Raw genomic sequence first — 24,876 nt, forward strand, 5'->3', positions numbered from 1 at the left:
AGTTATACCACAGTGCCCAAAAGGGTCTGAATGATTTTTTTTTTTTTTTTTTTCTTCTTTTTGGTGGTGTTTTCAGGTACACACAGCATGTAAAGAGTTGTTGCCAAACAAGTGCCCTCTTGGGCTGTGCAAAGTATCTGTCATTCCTCCTACTGCTCTTAACAGCATTGATTCAGATGGTAAGTATCACTAGTAAGTAGTGCCTTCTTTCTCTTCCTCTCAGTCACAGTCCCTTCAGCTAACACTATTAATGCCAGACTCTATCAGCTGAAAATTCTGCTTCTGGTGTTGCTGAAATTCAAAACTGGAAGACATTGCTGAAGTATGGTAGTGAACTGTTTGCTTTTGCATTCGGTTTATTACCTTGTAACATCAGTGCTTGCTGAGCTGCAGCTGTTAAAATTTATTGAGAATAACTATATTGCAGAAGCAGTTTGGGAAGGTTGGGGAAGCTGAAAGTTTTGCATACTGCTAGGAGATAAGTGTGACATTTGGCAGCATAAAGTGTGGTTCGTGCTGGATTCAGGGCTGTGCAAATTTGGCATTTACCCAGTGAGTGCCAAAAGCACAAGGAAAGTATTAGCTTCTTCATAGCCGTGCTGGGGTGTGGGGTGTTGGGTTTTTTTCTCACTCCATCTCCATGGGCAGCTTCACATCTCTTGGCTTTTCCTCCCTCTCCCTTCCCTCTTCCCTGACAGGTTTCTGGAAAGCTACTTGTCCCCCTTCTTGCACAAGCCCTTTGTTGGTCTTTGTTAACTCAAAAAGTGGAGACAACCAAGGTGTAAAATTTCTACGAAGATTCAAACAGCTACTGAATCCAGCCCAGGTCTTTGACCTCATGAATGGAGGACCTCACCTTGGGTAAGCAGATATTCTATGGAAGCACACATTCCTTGTAAATACCAGAAAACTACGGGTGATTGATTATAAGCTCATCCTCAAATATAACAAGGAACCTATTCCTCAGAGAAGGCTGAACACATAGGAAGTTTGGAGGGGCTTTACCCTCTCTGTGTTTAGTGTTATTGATTAGCTAAAACCAAAAATGTTGTTGAAAAAGGTTATTATTGCCATTCATCAGTAACAGCAGGACAGCTTGAGGGGTTTTGGGGGGATTCCAGAAACACTTCACTGGAAGACAACCAAGCATGGAAAGCTTGCATCCAGAAAACTTGTCAGCAAACAGACTTGTAACAGGCATCCTGATGTACTGTTAACAAGAATTAACTTCAGTTAAATCAGGTGAACAGACAAATGTCATAGGTAGCAAATGAATATTGTCAAATTGAGATTTATCCAGAAATAACTTACCTGGGAAGTATGTGAAATTTCCATCCCTTAATGATTTTATGGTGATATTGGGAAAAACACCTTTTATGAGTGCTTTTGGTAAAGTTAGTTCTGCCCTGGGATCTAGATGATGTTTCAGGCTTGTTTACCATATTAGACTAGAATATCTATGGATAAAAAAAAAGTGAGTGCTGTGGAATAAATTCCTTTAGTGTATTTCTGCGATTCTGTTTAAAAAAAAAGTTTGGTCTCTAGTTTGCCCCCTTCCAAATGTTTCTCTGTTGCATTGTATTTCAGTAACTTTTGTCATGAATGGGTGCTTTTTATAATAAGAGTCCACACAAGGTGAATTTCCTTCATATTTTTCTAAATGTGACTCAAAGTCTATCACTAAGACCTGTAGATGAAGGGTGCTAAATCTGGGAGTGTCCACTGTCAGATGAGTGACCATTAGGTTCTGCTCTCCTAAGAACTATTGCGGTTTCTTGCCATAGTGCATTGCAAAACACTGGCCTTTAAAACTGCAGCGTGCTGTCCAGGGGATGTGTTTGGCTGATAAATAATTTACTGAAAACTTCTAAAATTAAATGTTTTTCTTCTTCGCCTCCCCAGTTGGACTGACTGTAGAGAGGAATTGTGCTTTTAAGCAGGACAGAAGGGAAGGGAGGGAATCAATTATTTTCTCAAGCTGTGGTACACACTTCTAAAACAGCTGCTTTTATATGCTTCCTTAAAAAGGAAATGATGGTACAGGGTAAAGGCTGCTTCTTGATAATTTAAATATTCTCAGCTGGTGCCAGTCAAACTGTACCATAAGATGATGTCATTTCTGATTAGCCATTTTTTATGTGTCAACAATGCTTGAAGAAACAGGGATTTTCATGTGCTATAGCAAATACTGTTTAGGTAATAATAAAAAAGTAAATATGTACAAAATGAAAATAAAAGCAGGCAGTAGCTCTGGAAGATGTTCACTAAGAAGCACGATTTCAAACAGCTTAAGAATAGGTTGTCGTTAGTATTCCAGAAGAGGTGAATAGAGAAATTCACACTTGTCTTGCAAGCAGGCAAACAACTCATCAGCAAGACAGACAAGGTGCCAGAGCATTGATTTATGTTGCTTTCCCAGAAGAAGGACTAAAGCTTGTGAGGCTTTATGTCCTCTTACAGTTTTCTGCTTACTGAATGACTGCATAAAGTTCCCACTCTTCAAGCTTTGCTTTAATTGGTCTGGCCTTGAGTGCGAAGGCAGTGACATCAGAGCACTCCAAACAGTGACAAGTAACTAGTGTTAGGCTGAACACATCAAATGTTTCAATTAATTCAATGAATAATCAGCTATCACATGCTTGTTTCCTCTTCTGTTCAGACAAAAGTGCCCTGCTTTAGGAGAGGAGTATGTCTGGGACTTACTTCTGTAGTGAATAGCCATTGTAAAATGCTTAGCTGTATTTATAATTCCTTATTTATAATCATTTTAATTCATCTGTAGTCTGACAGGGGCCTGTATTCATTGCAAAATCAGAGCCTACTTTAAGCAAGTCTGTTGTGTTTATTACCTAGATTCAATTGTTTATAATTTCTTTCTGCAACAGCTGATTGTTCTTCCCTCTTGCTTTTTTCTTTTCCTTCTCCGTAGTTTACGCTTATTCCAGAAATTTGACACTTTCCGGATTCTAGTGTGTGGTGGGGACGGAAGTGTTGGCTGGGTTCTCTCCGAAATTGATAGCCTCAATCTTCACAAGCAGGTACCTGCCCAAAGAGCTTTGTTGGATGAAAGAATGAAGTAATAACAAGAGCATGGGTTGAAGAGGACTTTCTTTGATCATACAGATGTAGTTTGCCCCAGGACTGAAGCCACTGAAAGCTTACCACAGCAGTGTTCTTGCAGTAGTTTTCTGCAAGAAGCAGTACTAGACTAACTCATTATTCCTATCTCCAGTGCTCCTCCACAACTCCCTCTTACAAGATCCAGCTTTTGGAGTAGCTCTGCGTCACTCCTGCTCCATTGCCAGCAGAGAATTGTGCTTAGAAAGGGCTGCAGTTAGAAAACTGGGAGTTCCACAAAGGTTATGCTCCTCATCTATTCCCTTTAATTCTCATGGCATAGTTTCTGAGTCTTGGGATAGACAGAAACTTCATTGGAGTCAAGGCATCATACAGTGTTTAATTAGTTTCCATTTTGTCTTGGAGATGGCTATACTAATTTTACATAAAAAGCAATAGCACCACCTGATGGTTAAATAAATACATCTGTAGAAGGGGTTAGTTTTAGCAAGGTGCTCCTCGAGATGGTAGCTCTTTTCTCAATTAACTTAAAAGTAGAGGAAATTTTTCCTTACTTCCATGCTCTTCTGGCTGTTTTCCCCATCCAATTACTTTCTCCTCACCCTGGGACTAGCTGTTTCTCAAAGACTAGTCTGTGTAAGGAATCAGTCGTGTTACTTGTGGCTGTTTGTGGCTTGTGTTTTCCCATTTGAATATCAGTTTTGGTTTCCTTTTCTCTAATGCAGTGCCAGCTGGGAGTGCTGCCTTTGGGAACAGGGAATGACCTTGCCCGTGTGTTAGGCTGGGGGTCTGCTTGTGATGATGATACCCAGCTCCCGCAGATCCTGGAGAAGCTGGAGAGGGCCAGTACCAAAATGCTGGACAGGTGAGTAACCATCACTAACATCCTTCCCGCTCAAGAGTTGTGTGAAAATATCCTTCCAGGAGAACTGGGCAGTTCTTGATTCTGCCCAGCTGCTGGACTTCTTACTAATGCCAGTTAATGTTTATTCTTTGATAATCCTCTGTCACCCTTTAGCAGCAAAAAGTAGTCTGACTTTCTATGTCAGTGCTGCAGAATAGTAATGAGTGAAATTGTCTGATGTCCAGTGTCCTCTCTTGTGTCCAGAGTTCTCGTCAATTGAATTTGTCAGCCTTGCAGTCATGATTTCTGTTTTTAAGCTAATCTTTTTCTTGGTAAATTTGAACCAATTTATCTTGAGTTTGGCTTAGAAATGAAAGCTGAATGCAGAAATGGACATCTTTACCCCTAGTATTGATATTACCTATATATCTTTGTACATTTAAAAATGCTTCTTGTCTTTAGAGTTGCGTCTTGGTATCTGTTATGTTGAATCAAGTAATCCCTGTAGAATTTCTGAGAGAGAGAGGGAAGAAGTACAGAGAAGTTCCTTGTGCTGTAGGATACTTGTTTATAGTGTCGTCCTTCTCTTTTCCCCCAGTTCAGCTCCTCTGCAGTTCCGTTGCAACTCTGTGGCTTCCTTACAGCAGTCATGCCCCTGCCAAAGTGCAATTTGTTCTGCTTTGAGGTTCTAACCTGTTACGTCCTTTGGATAAAGGACGAAATCATCTGCCTTGTAGTGACAAGTATGATGCCTCCTTTTCAACAGGTGGAGCATCATGGTGTATGAAACCAAACTCCCTCGCCAGGCCTCCACTTCCACAGTCACTGAAGATTTCAGTGAGGATTCTGAGGTACCTTGCGAGATGCAGAGGGCAGGGGACTGGGAGCAATAGCCTCAGAACAGATGAGATAGGAGGCAGTGGTTGAGCTCAAATGGAGCAGTCCTGAGCCATGACTTGGGTGTAGCAGAAGCTACAAAGATCTGGGGCTTTAAGTCAATGAGTATTATGGAGGTTGGGTTACCAGAGTCCACAACCATAATGAGGGATGAGAAGAAGATGCTTTGGAACAGGACAGAGAGGAAATGATTGACTTTTACTTGCTGTCATAACATCAAGTTATTGAAATTGTGGAAAGCTGCATAGCAGTCATAAAAAAACAGTTTTAGATCCACAGTTGATCGGAGATTCTAAGAACTGCGCTGATCATGATTTCTAAGTTCAGAATTAGTTTCTTCATCAGATTCAGGTCTTTAATGAGTGACTGAGCCCTGGACCACAGAACTTTTCCAGGGCAAAAAGAACCTGTAGAATGACAGATGCTCTCTGGGGACCCAGAGATATACAGCATGTGTTGTAATGTTGGGAAGCAGCACCCCAGTGGCTTGTTTCTGACTGTCACCAGGTGCAGAAGATTCTCTTCTATGAAGACTCTGTGGCTGCTCATTTGTCCAAAATTTTGACTTCTGACCAACACTCAGTGGTCATCTCCTCAGCCAAGTGAGTACTTAAAGGACAACTGCTCTAAGTGAAAGTTGCACGGTGAAAATCCTGAGACAATCCTTGCATGACTTTGTTTTCACTACCTTCTTTGCCTAGGGTGCTCTGTGAGACAGTGAAGGATTTTGTGGCTCGAGTAGGGAAAGCCTATGAAAAGGCAACGGAAAGCTCAGAGGAATCAGAGGTCATGGCCAGGAAGGTAAAATTGGAAAAATTGTTTGGGTTTCTACTTCTGAAGTGGAAAAACTGCTCTGTTTTCAGAGAATTAGGACAGCAGCAGTTCAGCAAGCACTAAAAGAATGAGCTACACAGTCTACTGTTAGTTCTACTCAGATGTTCTTCGTCTTGTAGTGCTCTGTCCTGAAAGAGAAGCTGGACTCATTACTGAAGACACTGAATGACGAATCTCAAGCATCTTCATCTCTGCCAAACCCTCCTCCCACCATTGCAGAGGAAACTGAAGATGGTGATGGGTCAGGCAGTGCTTGTGATTCTTCTAGCGACCGGTCGGTGGGCTCATCATGTACAGCAAGGCCCCAGATATTTCGTCCCCGAGAACAACTCATGTTGAGAGCCAACAGCTTGAAAAAAGCCATTCGTCAGATAATAGAGCATGCAGAAAAAGGTAACCTGTTAGGAGTCCTGCTTGTGACTTGCTACAGGCTCTTAAGAAGTATAAATTTCCCTTATTCCAGAGGGGAGTAGGGTTCTTTATAAAAAAACAGCTTTCCTGAGCTAGAGAAGCTATTCAGTAAGCCTGGCTATTTAGTTTCAGTATCACCTCTGCCAAGCCCACCTGTTTGAAACATTGCTTGGTAAATGAGCCTGAAGTTCAAGGTGTGTTCTCTCCTGTAGGGCTGGTTTAGGAAGTTACTATCCTCCCACACTCTGTTCATTTGCATTTCCTGTCTGTCCCCACCTATACCACAATTGTGTCAGCGCAACTGTTTGTGCGGCCTTGCTCTAAACCAGATCTGAAAATACTTGAGAAGAAAGTATTTTAAGTATTTTAACTTGGATTGTTTCAGAAATCTCTTTATAGTAGAGCCCAGCAAAACAGTGCGGTGGTACAACTGTAAGAGAGTTCAGGAATTTCTTAAACTAGCTTTGTTGCTGGGAAAACATTATAATACTACACCCTGATGCAAATCAGTTCTTTTCAGATGTTAACTTCCTAGGCAGGTGACCCTCTTCACATCTTGACCCTTATCTCTCTCCAGCTACTCACACCCATAGCTCGAAGCTTCATTTCCTTCAAAAGGCATCTCCCAGATGTTAGTCATAAACTCAGTGTTTTAACTTAGACCAAAGGAAGTACTTAACACCTTATTACTGGAGATAAAAGCATTGAAGTTGCAGGTGTGATGTCTGTGCACACCTAAACGTGCACTATGAACAACGGTGTAGTCAGTCACAGATCATTGCAATGTTGCTTGGATTTCCAGCACTGCAGTATTGTATAAAACCTGTCCTGAGGGTGAAGTTATATGAGGTGATGGAAGTTGAGCAAACAGCCTGCTTCTGGTGAAGTAGAGGTCTTGACCTCACTGCTGCCCCCCTTTGTTGCTGCTTACTTTATGCCAATTTGATGTTTGTTGGAGTTCTTTTGGAGCCCAACCAATTTACTTAATCCAGCAGAAGAGTTTATATTTCTGCTGGACTAGTGGGTTGGATTGCCTTGTGGATAGTTTTGATGAACTCCAGAGTCAGCACAAGGGATGGGAAGAGACTGAAAGAAGGGCGGGTCATCCCCCTGCAGATGCAGTGAGGTGGTAGGTCAGCTCAGGGCTGTTCACAGAGCTGTGCCCTGTGAGGGGTTGCTGGGGAGGAAGGCCTATTGATAACATGCAAAGGAGTTTTCATTTCTTCAGGTAACATGCTAGCATTGAATTCTTACCAGCTCTTGGGCAAAATCCAGTTACGTTTCAAATGTATTTTTTCAAGTTCTCCAAGCTGTTTTTCCTCTTCGGAAGTATGTAATCTGATTCTTTCCCTTGTTTGTATTGGTTTTTACCAACTGCTATTTTCTTCTTCCCAATTATATGTAAATGCTGTTTTCAAGTGGCTTATCCTATTGCCCCAGTACAGATTAAGCAAACAGAAAATTCATTACATTTATCATTTAATGTTCGTCTGTTTAGAATTTCTGGCAACATCTAAATGCAAATAAATGGAATCCCATCACCTGTAGCACAGTTGACATTGCAGGAAGCCTGAGTACCTGTAGCATTAAAGGTGGACGCTTTATTTAGAGCCTCACTGCTAAAGAGCTCAGCAAAGAAAACAGGAACCTAAGCAAGCCCAGTTCCAAAACCTCTCCAGAGCAGAGCTTGGTTGAGACAAATGATAGAGGAAAGCTTTTTGTTATTCCTGTTTTTTCTTTTAAGGAATCAGGGCCTTTAGAGTCCCATCCTATTGTTATTTACATCAGTGGGAGTTGTTCCTTGCTAGAAGAGCTGTGAGGCACTCACCTACTTTCTCTCTCCGTACAGCTGTAGATGAGCAGAATGCCCAGACCCAGGAGCAAGAGGGCTTCCTCCTTAGTCTCTCAGCCTCTGAAGAGGGCAAGGAGCTGAGGAACGAGGATAAAATCTCCCTGCAGTCATCACACAGCAGCAGCTATGGAGCGTCCAAGGGGAGAAGCCAGCGGAAAGGTACTGCTCGAGGGCTGCCACCATGCAGATCTTGTCTGCGAATTACAATTCTGTTAGTTGTAAAAAGTGAGGGAGGTGTTACGTGTATTACCTTCTAAGTTCTGTTTTTCTCTAATTTTTGAATGATTGCTCTTCAGATGCCAGGCCTTGCACATTTCTATGCTCTAGTGTGTGCATTACACACCCCACTTTTCGCTACATCTCTGGTGGCTGGTCCATGATCTTAGCATATGGAGCCTAGGATTTAGAAATTTTATTGCACCTTAGCCAGTAATCCGGGTTTTCTTGGCTTTCAGTGCTTGGACAAGGACGGTCTTGAGCATTTTTCATGTCATCTACCTGATGACATTGTAAGCCCCTGCCATCCTTTGCAGATGACAGAGAATGGAAGCCAGTTTGCTTTGAAAACTGTGTTATGTGAGTAATTTATTAGAGATCCCTGACCACTGCAAATATATTTGGAACTTAGATGAGTATTGACTGCAAGCCAAATACCCTGTCTGTTGTGCTGCAGGCACCAGCTTTTTCTCATCTCCATTTCTGATATTTGCATGTGGCGTTTTGGTACCTCCAATCTGTGAGCTTTTCTGGCTGCACATATGCCACATCTCTGTCTCTTAATGACTGGTTCTGTTGACTCTTTGTACAATGGTGGCTAGAGTCTTTTGCTGTTGAGTGATTCCTAACCCAGTCTTGCTGTTTGGGCTGTGCTGCTATGTGCTGGTCTGAATCATAGCATTATGTTTGTCAATAGCCATGTTTGTGTTGTGTTTTACAGTGTCCAAGTCTCCTTGTGAAAGACTAATAAACAAAGGAAGTTTGTCACTGGGCAGCTCTGCATCTCTTCCTCCCCAGACAGGAAACCGGGACAACTTGCCAATGCTGAACACAAAAATCCTCTACCCGAGTAAGTGTAACACCCACCGCTTCCCATTGAGGCAGCCAACTGGAGTGTGGGTGACAGCAGTGCGGGCTGCAGTCTCCACATGGAAACATGAAATTGTCCTGCCTGATGTCCTTTTGTGCTGGGTCCACTTGGAGAGAAATCCCTTTGTGGATAACTTTTCACTAGGGCTGAAAAGTGGAGACTTGGAGGGAGATGTAATAGTTTCCAGTTTGTAGCTGAGACCTAGACACAGATTTTTATTAACGCTGTGCAGTGGCAGAATTTAGATGCCAATTACAAGGAGATAGTGAGCTCAAAGTAACCTTGAGAAGGCTGATACAATGCTGCTGAGAGAGATTTCTGAAGAGTGGCAGCCATAGACGGCGAGCAGCAGTCCCTTCATGTGTAGGCTGAAGTCACTGGAGGTGCACAGACCCAGCAGAATTCCCACCTCCCACATCTTGTGTAGCAACTTCTCCCCATCACCGTGGTGCTGTCCTTCCATCTCTCCCCGCAAATTACTTGTTCAAATTGTTTCTTCTGGAAGCAAGTAATTTCCTTTCCCTCTGAGAAAGCTACTGTTTGTGGGTCACCAGCTAATAATTTAAGAAGCAGGAGGCAGTAATTCTTGAGCAACAGAGAATAACTTCAGCCCTACTCTTCTCTCTCTACTCATTGAAGCAAGGACATTGCATGTCTCACCTTGGAACAAAAAAGCTACTACAGTGAATACACTCCTATTTCCCATTTCCATGTGTCTGTACAACTGTGTTGGGGGCCTTAGGCGATACCCTGTCAATCAAAAACCCTGCAGGCAGCCCCAGAAACCCTTCTCCTTATCAAGAGAGCTAAGCCTTCTGGAGTGGAAGAAAGTGCTATTGCTATTTGCTTTCCACACTGAATGATAAGAGTTAATATATTATGCCCTGTTGTCTTGTTCCTGAGATTGAAGTTACCTGCTTTCCGCTTGTTATTAAACAGTCTTCCCTGTGGTCAATTTTCCTACAGATATCCGTGCCGGCATGTCTGGTTCTTTGCCTGGGAGCTCTGTCATCAGCCGATTGTTGATCCATGCTGATCCCTTTAACCCTGAGCCTGAAAATCTGTGAGTATGCCCAGGAGGTTGAAGGGAGGGAGTGGGCGTTGCCAAATGGACCTCAGCAGAGAAGCAGATTAGTTTATGGAGCTGAATAATGGACTGTAGCAGCCCAGAGTTATGTAAATGAATTTACATAGGGTGCCCGTGAGGATTAGCTTATGTAGTTACACGTGCAGTGACACATCTGACTCCTGGTAGAAGATTTTTAGGTTTTAGGTGAGAATGAAATCTAGATCAGTCTTCTCCCTAGACTCAGATGACTCTGGCTTCCAGTTAGACAGAAACCTGTGGGGGAATCACTACCCTTACAGCATGGAGGCCTGAGAAGGGTCATAGGCAGGGCCCAACAGGGGAGGCAGTTGGGAAATATGATGTGAAGACTTTCTCAGGCTGTTTCTACTAAACTGTTTAACAGTAAAAATCCAATGATACAGACTTTTAAGTTTTTTTCATGCGGTTCAGTGCCCCTGAGATGAGTAGCTGACACTTTCAAGGTCATTTGTCAGGCGCTCTGTAGGTAACACCTTATATATATCTATGTGTGTATCTATATATATAAGCAATTAGCATTGCTAATGTTTTGTGAGACCTTTTACACAACGCCAGTGACCAGCATCATAGCCCTTTGTAAATTAAGTGTAGGCTTCTGAGTATGTATCTGTGGCAAGGGGAGAATTCTGCTGCAAATCTTGTGGCTGTGAAGTCTTACAGACAGAGGCTGCAGGCTAGGGACCTTTGCTCATCAGTAGCTACTTTTATGGTTATCCTTGTGGCTTTTAGGCAGTTCCCAGCAGTGCTTATCAGAGCACGTTGGCATACACCCTTCTTGTTCTTCACCTTTTTATGCAAAAGAATTATGAGGTGGCCAGAGGGAGCATGAAAGATGTATACCAAACAGTATGTAGACTTAGGAATGGGAGTTTTGTTCTTTTGTTCGGCAGTGAATGTTACACAGAGAAGTGTGTCATGAATAATTACTTTGGAATTGGACTGGATGCAAAGATTTCTTTGGATTTCAACAACAAACGTGATGAGCACCCAGAGAAATGCAGGTGGGTTTGGCTTTGGCTGACCTTTGAATACTGCCAGAAGTGACTGAAACCACTTTATGTTTCTGTGCGGTTTTGAAGCCAATTGCGTACAAGTGTGCTGAATAGGTACATTGCCAATCTTGTCTGCATAATCCTCCTTCAAGGCTTGAAATCACGATGGAGGAGATAAGTTACTGATTTATTACTGATTCATTATGCTGTTGTGGCTAGTATAAGATCTTTGAGTAGCTACGTGGGTGTGGATTTAGTGCATTGGTTCTATTTACTTCATGATCTCACAAATTTTTCTCGTGGGCTAGCTGTTTAGCTATGAGAAGCGCATCTCAGCTCTAAATGCCATGGAGGCTGATTTTGACCTTGATCCTAACTTAATATAAACCACAGGTTTTGGCGTTCTGAATACCGGGGCAACTACAGGATGCTTTGTGTAGCCTGGAATTGATACATTTGCTATGCTTGAGCTAATACACCAAAACTCTGTTGATGTCCTGGTGTGTAAGATTGACAAGTTCTGTGCCAGGGGAATCTGTGTATATTTCTGGTAGTGTGTGTTACTCAATCATCTTCAATTCCTACCTGACATTTAAAGGTAAATAGTTTCCTAGCGCAAGCCATGACCATTTTGAGTGCTTTCCCCTTTTGGAAGCAAAGGACCTCTGTGTTTTAGGACGTAGGGGGTACCATTTCAATGTGGGGTTTTTTTTTCCTTCGAAGTGAAAACGTAAATGCCTGTGCTAACCTTTTCTCTTTTGATTTTCACCCTTAGAAGTCGTACTAAAAACATGATGTGGTACGGAGTATTGGGGACCAAGGAGCTGCTACACAGAACATATAAAAACCTGGAGCAGAAAGTCTTGCTGGAGGTGAGGAATTAGCATGCTCTTCTGTTGCTAAAACCGGGATGCCTAATTGCATCTACTTCAGACACTTTGACTTTGACATGGTGATTCTATTTGGTGATATTAGGGTGTTTCACTTGCCTGCCTGATACAATGTACTTGCTGCATCTCACCCTGAGCTAGCTAAAAGTGGCTTTTTCTGGTTCTGGAAGATAACTTGTGTTCTCAGCCTGTAAGGGAAGTGTCATCCTGCTGGAAAGTATTGGCTGTCCCCAGCTCAGTATTCGGCATAAATAAGATTGTTATGTTATACGTGATATCTCATGTGAACACCACATTTTAGATAGTAGGTGCAGTGGAAAGCTCTTAATCTAACTCCGCTCTAATGCGCATCAAACTGGAAAAGAAATATTCTTGTATGGGCCACATACAACATAAACAGGTAGCTTGTAGGAGGAGACCCTCATCACAACAGACTGTGTAGGTGTTTCAGAAGTTTTATTCCCCTTTCTGGAGGAATAAACCAAGAGGCTTTGCAAAGCCTTTCAGGTGTGCCCTATTCCTGTTTGGGGAAAAAAAGCACCAGTATCCCTCCAAAACTGCCCTCTGCCAGAGGAGCAGTGGTTGATGAGATGCAAATGGATACATTCTACTCCATTAGGTCAAGAATAAACTGGAAGAAACCTGACTTAGTTTATTACTAAGCTGTGCAGGGTGGTTTTTGTTCTTAGAGGATGTACTCTGGCAGGAGGGGCTTTCTCCTGCTGTGCTGAGAGTAATGTTGCTTTCTTTTCTGTACAGTGCGATGGGAGGCCAATCCCTTTGCCCAGTCTCCAGGGAATTGCCGTACTCAACATTCCCAGCTACGCAGGAGGCACCAACTTCTGGGGGGGAACCAAGGAAGATGATGTGAGTATTCTCTAAGGCAATCCAGGAAATGGTTTTAGTTACTGTTGCTTTTGAAGTCATAGCCCCTGAGAATAGTGCTTGGAAGAAGAGGGCAGGGGGCTTGTCTGCATGTACTTTCTCTGTGAAGTGGATAGGATACTGAAGTCTGGTCTTCAGCAGCTTTGCACCCAAGCAGTCTGTAGCAATTCAGAAAAAATAGAGATGCTGTCCTGAGCTTTTGGACTTCTGGGAAGTGCTTTAGATTGACCTTCTACCCTCAGGCTGCCTGAGAAGTAAAGCCCCTTGAAGACAAAGGGAGTTAGATCCAGTCAGAAACATGTTATTTGAGATGAAAAAGTGCCTACTCTTACAAGAATAATTATTGCATTGTAGCGTACAACCTTTGTGTTAGCTGCCATTGGAAGCACAGTGGGAATATCAAGGCTCCTTTGTCTCCCTCCTAGCTCATGGCAAATCTTCATCTTCTGGCCTTGTTGTTAATTTTATACAGATTAAAAAGCATAATTGAAAGCCGACCCCCAAATCTTCACCAAGAAGCTCTCCAACAGAGCTGTATGTCAACTGAATTCTCTCTCCCTTGTACCTGGCTAGACATTTACAGCCCCCTCCTTTGATGACAAGATTTTGGAGGTGGTAGCAGTGTTTGGTAGCATGCAGATGGCAGTGTCACGAGTGATAAACCTACAGCATCACCGGATTGCACAGGTATCAATTGCTTTTGTGAGGCTCTTCTTGCCTCCCCCATCTCCAGTTTGTGATATTTATGCCAATTTCAGTCAGTAAAGCCCTCCTTTGTGCTCTCTCTTGAGCAAGGAAAGAGCATCCACCAGGGATGAAAATGAGCATGTCCAGGGGCAATTTGGGCATGGAAATGTTTGCTGGTGTGCATTGTGGTAGGAGTTAGACCAGCAATTCAAATACAGATTTGTAGTCCAAAGACACAGCAAATGGTCCCAGCTGCACGAGGGCGAGGCGTGCCCTGCCACCCAGGCACGTGTGCCTCTAGTACAAAGCTACAGTACCCGGGGAAGTGCTTTGGAAAGAAAGTGAATGTCTCATGCTTTTGGAAAACCCAATATTTTAGAGCTTCTCTGATGCAATCACTTCTTGCAGTGTCGGACGGTGAAGATAGCAATCCTGGGAGAAGAGGGAGTTCCCGTGCAAGTGGATGGAGAAGCCTGGATCCAGCCTCCGGGTTACATTTGGATTGTTCATAAGAACAGAGCACAGACCCTCACCCGAGACAGGGTAAGAGCAGCCTTGCATACACTATGTAGTACATACATGTTTTGATGTCACATACTCCTGGAGAGCGTGGCAACGGCCACACATGAAAGCTTATCTTTGTGAATGCAAGAAGCATATTTTGCTACACACCATAAAACTTTTTTGAAGGAACATCATTAAACTTGTATTCACCACTTGGGAAATCACATAAATAAGGTTGTTTATGCAAGCTTATTTTGCTTTCTTTTATAGGTGCCTTGTGTCAGCATTTCTTAACACACTTGCATGCTGTTTTTCCCACAGGATGCATGCCTCACTGAGTGCTGTGGATTGTATAGATTCAGCTGTTCAATATTTTGATTTCTCATTATTGTTCAATATGTGGCTTATACCTCATTGACAAAGTAGAGCAGTGTCTTATGCCTTGTTCAGCAGTGTGTGTCTGTCTCATCTCATAATTTTCAAATACATCTGATAAGTACCAGCACATAAGGAAGCATCCTTGCTGTTTTACTGTATTACTAAATGGTGGTAAGCCAAAGGAAAGGATGAAGGGCTTGCTGTGCTGCAAACAGGCTTTATGGTTCCTCTCAACTCTGTAACTGTCCATGCATTAACAGTCTGGTTGATAGCAGCTCTTAATATTTTGCAGCATAACGCCCCTTTACCCAGCTTCCAGAGCAAATTGAAGTCCTCTGCAAAGGACTCACCTGCTTAATAACAAGAAAAGAGAAAACAATGAAGAGGGAAAATGGAAAGCAGCCTGATACAGGGCTGGGGCACATTGCCTGGCAGGAAGTTACAAGTATGATGGTATGAAAAGAAAGCAAAGGTGGGCGTACAAAGCCCCTGTCATGGTAGGACAGGGAAATACCCAAGACCCCTTGAGCTGGGAAAGAACAGTGGGTGTGGATCATAGAATCATAGAATGGTTTGGGTTGGAAGGGACCTTTAAAGGTCATCTAGTCCAACTCTCCTGCAATGAGCAGGGACACCTTCAACCAGATCAGGTTGCTCAGAGCCCTGTCCAACCTCACCTTGAATGTTTCCAGGGATGGGGCATCTATAGCCTCTCTGGGCAACCTGTTCCAGTGTTTCACCACCCTCACTGTAAAAAAGTTCTTCCTTATATCTAGTCTGAATCTACCCTCTTTTAGTTTAAAACCATTACCCCTTGTCCTGTCACCCCTTGATGCAAATGTTGTGGAGAGGAGGAGGCAGGAATAGTGACACAGCCTTTCCTGGAGGGTAAGAGAGCTTCTGCAGTGTCACACTGAGACTTGGAGGGGGAGTGACTGAAGGAGATAGCACAGGAGAGCAAGGGGGAGCAGGATTCCTGCTGTGATGGTGGGAGGGAGAAAAGGAGAGGCAACCTATGTGTGGGTATGGTGGGAAAGTTGGAGTGAAGCACAAGAGGTAGAGAGGACACACAAGTCCCTAGTGAGCATGCTGTGTGTTGGGCTATCTGAAGCCATGGTTATGATGGTGCCATCCCACTCCTCGTTGCCTGCAAACATGGTTTTGCAGGCATGGAATTGCCGCTGAGGAAGAGGTTCCAGTTTTGCAGAGCAACATTCACCTTTTGTCTTGACTGTGGGCTTATCCTTATTTTTCCTGCTGTCCTTTGATCATTGTTGCACACCCCATCCTTCACAGAGCAAATCTGTCCTATGCAGTAGATGAAGTGATGAAGTGGGGTCCTCTCTTCATGTCTGTGACCCTGTACCTTTGGTAGCATTTTTCAAATGTGATTTGGGATATTTAGTTTCCTAAACTGAAGATGGAAAAACTCAAATTCCCTCATGTGACCTCATCTGGACCACTGAAGAATCATTAGCAAGGTTGAGATCAGCAGGTAGCTTGCACTGTGCCAACAGCCTGGTTTTGTCCTGTATGAGGAGCGGTAGGGGAAGGGAATGCTTTACCACAGGGCTTCGCAGGTATTTGCAGACACAGGAGAATGGCGTGTCCCCAGAACCTTGGGTCATTCCCAAAGGCAGTTGTGTTCTAGTGGACACTGGCTTTTCTGATCCGTCTGTCTCCTCTCTCTACCCTTAGTCCTGTGCTCCTTACCTAGTCTGTACTTACCTCATTTAACTGCCCAGGCCCAGGATCCATGACTACCATTTTCTTCCCCTTTCCCATCCACTCATCACAGTCAATCTCCTTTGCTTTTCTGGCTCCCCAAATGCTGATTTTTATTTTTTTTTCCATGAAAGCTTCACACCCCTGCTTGTTATCCTCATCTTCTTCTCTGAATTATCTTTCCTATTTCAGTCTTCCCCTCCCATAGTCCCTTCCCTTGTCTGACCTTCTCTCTTGCCATTTCTTGCACTCATTGATCCGTTTGCCCTTGCCTCGAGGCTTTGTGTGTCAGTTTTCATTCTCACCATATCCAGTTTTGATCCTTCTGTATTGGATGTTTTGCTTCTTCCTGTACCACTAGCTGATGCCAGCAGGAATATCAATAAGGGTGCAAGTGGGACAGGTCCTAGCTCTGAGTTCAGCTGCTTGTCCCACCAGTTACTGGGGAAGCCCAGTTTATTTCCAGGTAAGGAGGAGGTTTGAACAGTTTTAATTTCCAGCTCTGAGATGTCACAGTAATACTGAAGTGTAGAGGCAATATAGCTACTCAAAGAAAAGGCTGCCACCAGTAGGGAATTGGTGGACTTTGCTACTCTGGCCCTCAGAATTGGCCTAGCAATTTTGACTAAAACTAGGCTTAGGCAAAAATTAAGCCAAGGCAAGCATGTGGCATGGAAAACTTCACCCCAGACAGCTAGTTAGCAAAGTTAGCAGCAGCTGAACAACTGGGTCCTGCAATGAAAAGTGTCTATACCAGATCTACATGTTTTACAGGCATAGACACAGCCTTTTTTTTTTTTTTTTTTTTTTTTTAAATAGGAGTTTTGCAAGTATCTTATGGTATGTTTGCTGTGTTTTTAGGCATTTGAGAGCACCCTGAAGTCCTGGGAGGACAAACAGAAGTGTGAATTGTCCCGACCCTCCTCTTTCTCTCTGCAACCAGAGATCATGTCCGAAGAAGAATCAACCCAGATCAACCAGTTTGGTCAAGCTGCAGGTGCTCTGATCCACAGGTGGGACTCAGTTTGCTTTTGGTGAATGGAGCCATCCTTTGGTGCCTGAAATTCTTGTCCTACTCCCTGTTCCTGGAGATGTGTCTGTTCACTCTTACCTTCTGCAGTGCTGGTCCATGTCACTGGGGGTAGTAGCATCGTTCATTATGCACTGTCCCAACTACATGAGGACTGAAGTTGAATAAACTTTCTTAGGTCATTGTGAACAAAAAATGTTACTTTCATGAGAAAATATGGATCCTTTAATCCTGAAAGAACCCGTTATCTTTGAATACCAATGATTTTTATCAGAAATTAAACAAAGGCCTTTCTAGGAGCTCAGATGACAGGTTGGGTTCTTGTAACCGTGATGCCCAGCAGAGATTTCTGGAAAAAGTCACTGTATGCTCATCTGCTCATCCTTCAGTTGGACATTCAGCTCTTTGGTCTAGGCCTCTGAGAGAAAATTCCCAGACTCACATCAGAGAAGTGTTAATTAAACTGCCATACGTGCAGCTGCCTTTCACATCACTATGGCCATACTAAAATGTCTAGGTTGTATTTCAAACTGATCCCAACTTGTGTGCAGAATTGAATATGCACTTGGAGTTGTGCATGTCAAATCTGCCTTGCTTTGCCTATGCATGCTCACTACAGCAGGGAGAATTGCCCTGCTTTGCCAGAGGCTGTGCCCCTCCCATGCTTTATCCCTGCTCTTGTCACTCAGATGGGTATTAAAAGGAGATACCCAGTCAGAAAAGATCTTCTGCTTCGAGCATATGCTGATGCAATCTGTAATTCTCTCTTTAGCATTCGGGAAATAGCCCAATCCTATCAGGACATGGAACAGGAGCTTGCCCATGCTGTCAATGCCAGCTCCAAGTCTATGGACAAAGTCTACGCTAAATCCAAGTCTACAGAGGTACTTCACTCACTTGGCATCTCCCATTTTGTCCTTGTTCCACAGCTCTTGGTTTTCCTTTCTCATTGACCAAAAGTAGGCCTTGCTTGTCTAAGACTTCTTCCTTTTGACTGCTCAGACCTCTGCATTTCCAGGCTTAATTTGCGCATGAATTGCTTCCCTGCAGGGTCTGAACTGCAGCCTTGTTGTAGAGATGGTGAATAATGTCAAAGCCCTGCATAATGAGACAGAGCTGCTGCTGGCAGGCAAGATGGCGCTGGTAAGAAGCACAAAGCAGGAGTAAAGCAGCCTCTCACTTTCTCTCCTCTCCTCTCCTACTGTTGCCTTGGCAAGCAATATTTTGCTGGTCTCGGTCTTCTTTGTCTTTGTAATAAGTCAGTTTAAATGTTAGTCATCCAGGAATTAGGATGGTGTTGCTACGTAGGCATGATGAGCAGTCAAGCTAGCTTGTGTGGAGTTTGGAGCTCAGAAAAGTTGAAAATTGTTAACTTGGTAATGTCTGGGCAGAGTGCCTGCTGTGCATTTCCTTTTAAAAGGAGGAACTGCTTTGTTAGCTAGGAATTTCAAGGCAAGGGCGTGACTATGTGTTCCACCATATGACTTATAACTCTGCTTTGCTTCCATTTCTGATCCAGCAATTAGATCCTCCACAGAAGGAGCAGCTCCAAGCAGCCCTGGCAGACATGGACCTCCAGCTGAGGAAACTGGCAGACATCCCATGGCTGTGGCAGCTTATGGAGCCCTGTGATGAGGAGGTGAGGAGGACCAAGGCTGTATTTCCCTAGCTGTTCTCTTTTTCACTAGTTGACTGTGAGTGTTTGACTTCCTGTGAATATACAACTGATGTGAGAAAAAAATCATTAAGAAGGAAACTTGACTCCCTAGGGCTAAAGAAAGTAATTTCCTGCTAAGGTCCCTTGACTGACATGGGATCAACTTTCTCTGTTTCCTTTCCTGTCTTGATCGGAATGAGTTCAGAATTTTTTTTTCCTCTCTTACAAGGTCATGGACCTGAGCTTGACAGTACTTGTTGCTCTTGGTCTGTTCCAATCAATTTATGACTGTTTGCCTGATACTCCCTTTTTGTTCTTACAGAGCCAGATGCTGGATTATTCTAAACGCAGCCGCAGTGGCAAATTCCGGCTGGTGACCAAGTTTAAAAAGGAGAAGAACAACAAAAATAAGGAGACTCATAGTACCATGGGATTGCCGGGTACCAAGTCTGCTCATTCATCGTGTCTCTTTGTCACACCAGTGTGGTCACACCACTACCTGTTCTCTGTCTGTTTCCTCTCATGTTCTCTCCTTCTTCTGTTTCATGTGCATCTGCATTTTCTTGGAGGTCTATTCTGTCTTTTTCATATGGCAAAGTAGCTTATTGCTCCGTTCTGTCTAAGCCCTGATCCCCCAGTACTACACAAATGTTCCTGAGCAGAAACAGGAAGTACCCTCTGAAACATTCTGCCTACATCCAGACATTTTCAGGGATATTTTAAGGGGTGCTTAGTGAAGTGAATTTGAGGATTTGGGGCATTTTAGGTATTAAAATGACTGTGGGGCCCAAGTCCGCATAACTCCAGTCTTTTCACTGCTAATTCTCTGTGATATGGTTAATGATGTTTTTTTCATTGATTCACCCTCAGGCTTTAATCAAGTTTCATGTCTAATTGGCTGGGGATCAGCATCACCACAGGTGCACCCTGACCTTTAATCCTACTGGTCAGTAGATAAAAACTGTTCATGAATCAACAAATTGCCATTCAAGATACTTTCTCTCCAATTGGGTTAGTTGATTTTTGGTTTATACTCTCCTTACGAAGACTTTCTTCTAAAATTCAGAAGTACTACCTGTTCTGTGGGCTCCTGGGTCCTGTCCTCTGCCATGGAGTTGTGGGTACGGTCTCCTTCTGTCTGATACGCAGGTGCTTGCTCATTGCCTCCCAGAACTTGGGATCTTTATTATTCTCTTATTTAGAGGCTGTGCAAGAAGGTGGAAGTCTAAACTCTTCCTCTCTCCCTCAGACCTGGGGGAGAGAGGTTGCCATTTTGGTTGCTGAGCACAAGTGCTTGTACATAATAGCAAACTAATCTGTGCTTGATTCTTCATGATGTATTTTATGAATCTGTTGTTTTGTAAGCAGAGGAGTATCAATGAACTTACTCTTCTTAAACATGGGGGTAAACTTTAAAAAGCACATCCAGTCCCATCAAAACAAACATGCACTTCCTCCTGGCTTTACTGCAGCTAGCCTCTGCTTAAGAGAACAGCTCTTACCTTTCTCTGCCCTACCTCCGTTGTTTGAGACTGTAGGTCATGCTACCAGTCCTTCCCCTCCCCTTGGTTTGAGGCTGTGGTACTGCTTACCCTCCTTCTCTGGCACTGAGTGCTGATGGTGTCCTCATCTCTTGCTGTCTTCTGGGGTTCTGGGTACTCAATGCACTCCTGCTTTTCGATCTCTAACAGTTCACCTCTGGGGAACGGAGGAGGTTGCGGCCTGGCTTGAGCATCTCAGTCTTTGTGAGTATAAGGATATCTTCATCCGGCATGACGTCCGGGGCTCTGAGCTCCTGCAACTCGAACGGAGGGACCTCAAGGTACTTTCATGATCGGCTCATGAAAATAGCCAGCTGCATCTGCATGACCTTCTGTGCTGAATGTGCTTGGAAGTGGTCTGCCTGCTGTTCGTTCCACGTTCCTTGGCAAGATGAACCGGTTCATTGTGGCCTCGTTTTATTTTCTCACCATTTCAGGTCACCTGATTTTTAATAGCAGGGAGGTAGAACAGCTAGTTGAGGGACCAGCTGCCCAACTCTGCTGCAGCTTCCTGGAGATATAATACAGTCCAGCATGCAGATTGCAGATAGTGCTCTTGAGAGTCTCTGATTTTAATGATGGAATGGAAGTTTTCAACTTCTCAGCTACCATACTACCATCTTTGCAGAACATGCTGTGATTGGGAAAATTTGGTTCTTATGTTGTAGTGACTGGACAAATAGATCATCGCACTCCTTTGTTGCAAGAAAAAAAAATATTTTGGTCTTTGGTGAGGCCGCTAGATGGAGAGAATCTTTTTAAATAGTGCTTGGTAACCACATTGCACTACTGTTCATCTCCTCACCAGGAGATGCTTTCTCTACAGAGAAAAATTGAAAGTGGTGGTTCTTTGCAAGAGACTTGGGTCATCATTCTGGTGACTTGCATATAGCAGAAAAATACTTTGTTGTAAAGTAGTGCATGGCATTTGTTGAATGCTCTTGGATCTTCATTTGTGATTTTGACCATCTTCCTGTTCTGAGGTTTGCTGTAATCTGTGTAGCTGATTGCTCTGCATGCCATCCAGCTACAGGGTGTGTTTTGTTGCATGGTACACAAGTGTTCACACATTTATTTGATGTGACTGGTTGGTTCTTCCTGCATGTTTTGGCTACTAGCTTAGGTCCTTGAGATCTATATGCTCCCTCTGTTCGCTTGCTTCAGCCTTTAACAGTCAAAGCAATTTGCGTTTCTGGCTAATGGTCTGCAGTTGTTTCTCTCCATTACTCTGTGCCTGCTCTGTGTTCATTACCTTGTCATGCTGTGATAGCTTTTTGACACATGGTTTGAGGTTCCATATATAACAATCAGGTTTGTAATCTTTCTGCTTGGTTTCCTCCTCTCTGTGTAACTGGCTGACTAGTTCATAACCATTGCTTGGCCACCTGGAATTTCCCCCCGCCTTTCTCCTAAGGTAAGGTTTTCTCTTTTCTTCCAGGACCTGGGTGTGACCAAAGTGGGTCACATGAAGAGGATACTGCACGGGATCAAGGAGCTGAGCCGGAGTACTCCTGCCAGCGAGGTTTAGCCTCTGTTTTTACAGCCTGTGTCTACCATTCCCCCTAACTGCACAGCAGTCACCTCACAGAGCAGATGTGCTCACAACTGTCTCTACTGAACAGCCAAATTGTAGCTGTTCAGAGCTCATATCAACCAAGCATGGTGCTACCTTTCTTCCTGTGGGGTACGGCTGCATCCAGTAGAGAGGCACCTTATCTGCGGTCAGGCAGAGCCGCCCAGAAGAGAACTCACTTGCTATTTGAAGAACCATGTCCTCCGATGTGGGAAGTTCTGGTTCCAGTGACAGTGCAGGACTCCTGAGAATTGCAACAAAGCTACCTTTACTGGATAACTTCATCACGTTAGAATTATTCAGGGCAAAAAATATATTGGCCAGTCTTAGTTCAGGAGCATCTGACAGTCTTTTCAGACCCCAAACTTCTCTGCTCATCTGTGTGTCACACCTGTATTTTAGAGCATTTAAGTGGGACAAAGCTTGTCCTTGTGTTTTACTAATCCCTTTTTCATCCACCTGTAGTTGCATGTGGTTTGCATCAGAAATTCAAAGCCAGTACAGACCTCTTGCTGATGAATACCCAGTGATTCTCACTCACTTATGCCTTGCAACAAACAATGCATGTATTTCAAACAGCGGTTTGCACCAGTTTGCAGGGTCTTCTGCTGGGCCTCTTCCAGCCAGTGGCAATGGTACAACCTTTAGGTTTTCAGGCATCACAAACAATTGTTCAGAAATTCCTGGCAGTAAGAAAAGACAAAATTCTGGAGAGCCAGAAGATTACAGGAGATCAGCTCTGACATTCTCCCTTCTGAATTCATCTTCAGGAGACCAGATGAAAGGGAGAGGAATGCTAACTAGCTGTTTGGGCTGTGTGAGAAATGTAATGTAAAATGGAATGAGATGCGGAGCAATTTGCTCTGTCTTGGTCAGGGGAGCAGCATGACTGGCAATGGCCAGGAGTGGCCACCTTCATGGCCACAGGCAACAGAGCTGTTTCTTTACTTCAACTTGCAGTGCAGAAAACTATTTCTGTCACAAAAGATATGATTTATGTGTAGTACTTGCATCTTTTCACCTGTCTTGGTTCTAGTGGCTTTTCCACCTTACTACTCTCTCTTGCTGCCTTGCTTCTTCACTCCAAGGTGGATACCAAAAGCTTAGGGTGGCTCAGCCCTCCTGGGTTGTACCCCTGAGAGAGCTATCGTGTGCTGTCAAACATCAGGGCTTCTATAAGGGCACTGAGAGAAGGAGGATTGTTACTGAGCGGATGAGCATCGTAATGAAAACTGGAGTATGTTGGTAAATTGCCTTTGGTACCACCAGCAGTGGAGCAAGGAAAAATTAGTGCCTCTGAATCAGAGTTCCTAGATGGCCTTCAAATTTCCACTGTATTGCCTGACCTCAGTCAGGTGACTGTTAAAGCCCGAAGACCAGCATGCATAGTTGTATTGCCATGTTTATCACTGCGAAGGGAATTTGGGAACGTTCAGTGCTATAAAGCTGGAGAAACAGCAGGAATTTTTAATTACTTTGTCATTTTGTATGTATTTATTTTTTTATTATTACAGAGTGGCACCTGTCTGGCTATGGCTGCAGACAGAAAAATGGCCTCATATACAGTGGCATAAAAGATAATTTCCTGAGGACATCATTCTTCTTTGTTATTTGTAAGGATTTTATCAAATTGACATCAGCTCTCTAGTCTAGCAACAGTCAGTCAAGTTATTTTATGTAAAGACTTGTCAGCTTGAAAAGGTTATGGGCTGATTTCATGTTGTGCAAACTCCATTGCATTCTTTAAGATTTCACCAAGGATTATTCTGACTCTGTCTGTCTTTAACTAGTTGTCATTCACCCACGTTTCCTCTCGGCCTAGCAAGTGACAGGGTTTGCTTATGAGAAGTTAACAGAAGACTAAACATGCTTGATCCAGCTAGCAAAATTTCTCTTATAAATACTGCGGGGACTGAGGAAGAAATATGTTCAGCTTTGCTCTGAATTTGTTTCTGCTATCTATACATTGGCAATTGCTTGTGTAGCGACATTTTTTCTTTATCAGTACAGCCCCCCTGCCACTGTATTGAATTCCTGAGGTATCAGATGAGTAAGAATTGTAGACATACTGTGTTCTCCCGCTTGCTTGTTGAGGCACAGAGTAGCGTCTGCATGAGAATGAGGAGAAACCTCCACTAAGGAGAGCTCCAGGATGCAGCCATGCTCACTGGTGACAGTAAGGTGCAGCCCACTGCCTGTCCCCAGGAGTGTTGCATGGTTAGGACATTAGTGTGCCTGCTGAGGAGAGAGCAGCAGGGAGCACAAGGCAGGTGATAACTCTGAAGAAGAGGCGAGATCTGTGTTTGTTCCTGTACATGGTGAAGAAGCTGTTCTTGCTGTGAAGTTTCTCCAGGCAACCTCATGGTTAAAAATGCATAAACAATATGCACTTGCCTTGCTTGCATAATTCCTGGGGGGTTAAATTCTTGCCTCAATAGAAGCAGCTCCTCTCTACTCTTCCTGCTCAGAGTAACAGGGGAATCCAAAGAGTTTATGGATTCAGGCATGTTCCTTAATTTGTGCCAGATCTGTAGAGGCTTGATGGCCATTAGCCATCTGCTATGAGCGATGATGCCTGCACAGACCAATGTTCATTTCTTTTATGATATGTCATATTGAGGGGTTCAGATCCTTTTTGTGTATGTGCACATTTTATCAAAGGGTTCATAGCCAGTATATTCCTGTCTGTTGCTTACTGGAGGCAGGGAGGGAGTTCTACCTTCTTTTAAGAGCTAGAAAATTGGATCAATCTACATTTAACCTGAGTGCCTTTGAATATCTATTAACGTTTATATCTAATTAAAAGGCTCATAGCTCTGTGTGTCTCACTGGGAATAATGCAAATTTCTGTTGCAGAGATTTTGTGACTAAATGAGGACAGTTTGTGTCAAACGTCAGTGGGA

General features: G+C 43.6%; 1 protein-coding gene across 7 annotated transcripts in view; it reads left to right on the top strand.

Moving 5' to 3' along the window:
- DGKD (diacylglycerol kinase delta) overlaps positions 1-22,887 on the top strand; it is a 70,126-nt gene extending 47,239 nt beyond the window's left edge. For 4 of the 7 annotated variants that reach the window (XM_052804782.1, XM_052804775.1, XM_052804776.1 and 1 more), the window contains 23 exons: positions 77-179; positions 699-861; positions 2,930-3,038; positions 3,804-3,943; positions 4,689-4,773; positions 5,327-5,421; positions 5,521-5,620; positions 5,773-6,046; positions 7,914-8,075; positions 8,854-8,982; positions 9,970-10,066; positions 11,002-11,112; positions 11,879-11,975; positions 12,753-12,860; positions 13,452-13,565; positions 13,974-14,108; positions 17,034-17,185; positions 17,975-18,086; positions 18,253-18,345; positions 18,722-18,841; positions 19,182-19,299; positions 20,551-20,681; positions 21,839-22,887. In XM_052804782.1, coding sequence (XP_052660742.1) covers positions 77-179; positions 699-861; positions 2,930-3,038; positions 3,804-3,943; positions 4,689-4,773; positions 5,327-5,421; positions 5,521-5,620; positions 5,773-6,046; positions 7,914-8,075; positions 8,854-8,982; positions 9,970-10,066; positions 11,002-11,112; positions 11,879-11,975; positions 12,753-12,860; positions 13,452-13,565; positions 13,974-14,108; positions 17,034-17,185; positions 17,975-18,086; positions 18,253-18,345; positions 18,722-18,841; positions 19,182-19,299; positions 20,551-20,681; positions 21,839-21,928 — 2,838 coding nt within the window. In that variant the 3' untranslated portion in view covers positions 21,929-22,887. Of the gene's footprint in view, positions 1-76; positions 180-698; positions 862-2,929; positions 3,039-3,803; positions 3,944-4,688; positions 4,774-5,326; positions 5,422-5,520; positions 5,621-5,772; positions 6,047-7,913; positions 8,076-8,853; positions 8,983-9,969; positions 10,067-11,001; positions 11,113-11,878; positions 11,976-12,752; positions 12,861-13,451; positions 13,566-13,973; positions 14,109-17,033; positions 17,186-17,974; positions 18,087-18,252; positions 18,346-18,721; positions 18,842-19,181; positions 19,300-20,550; positions 20,682-21,838 lie in introns of those variants that run through there. The other 3 variants (XM_052804777.1, XM_052804781.1, XM_052804779.1) reach the window with 3 other exon arrangements.
- Positions 22,888-24,876: the final 1,989 nt, after the last annotated feature.

The sequence above is a fragment of the Harpia harpyja genome, chromosome 12, assembly GCF_026419915.1.
Source record: "Harpia harpyja isolate bHarHar1 chromosome 12, bHarHar1 primary haplotype, whole genome shotgun sequence".
Classification (NCBI taxonomy): domain Eukaryota; kingdom Metazoa; phylum Chordata; class Aves; order Accipitriformes; family Accipitridae; genus Harpia; species Harpia harpyja.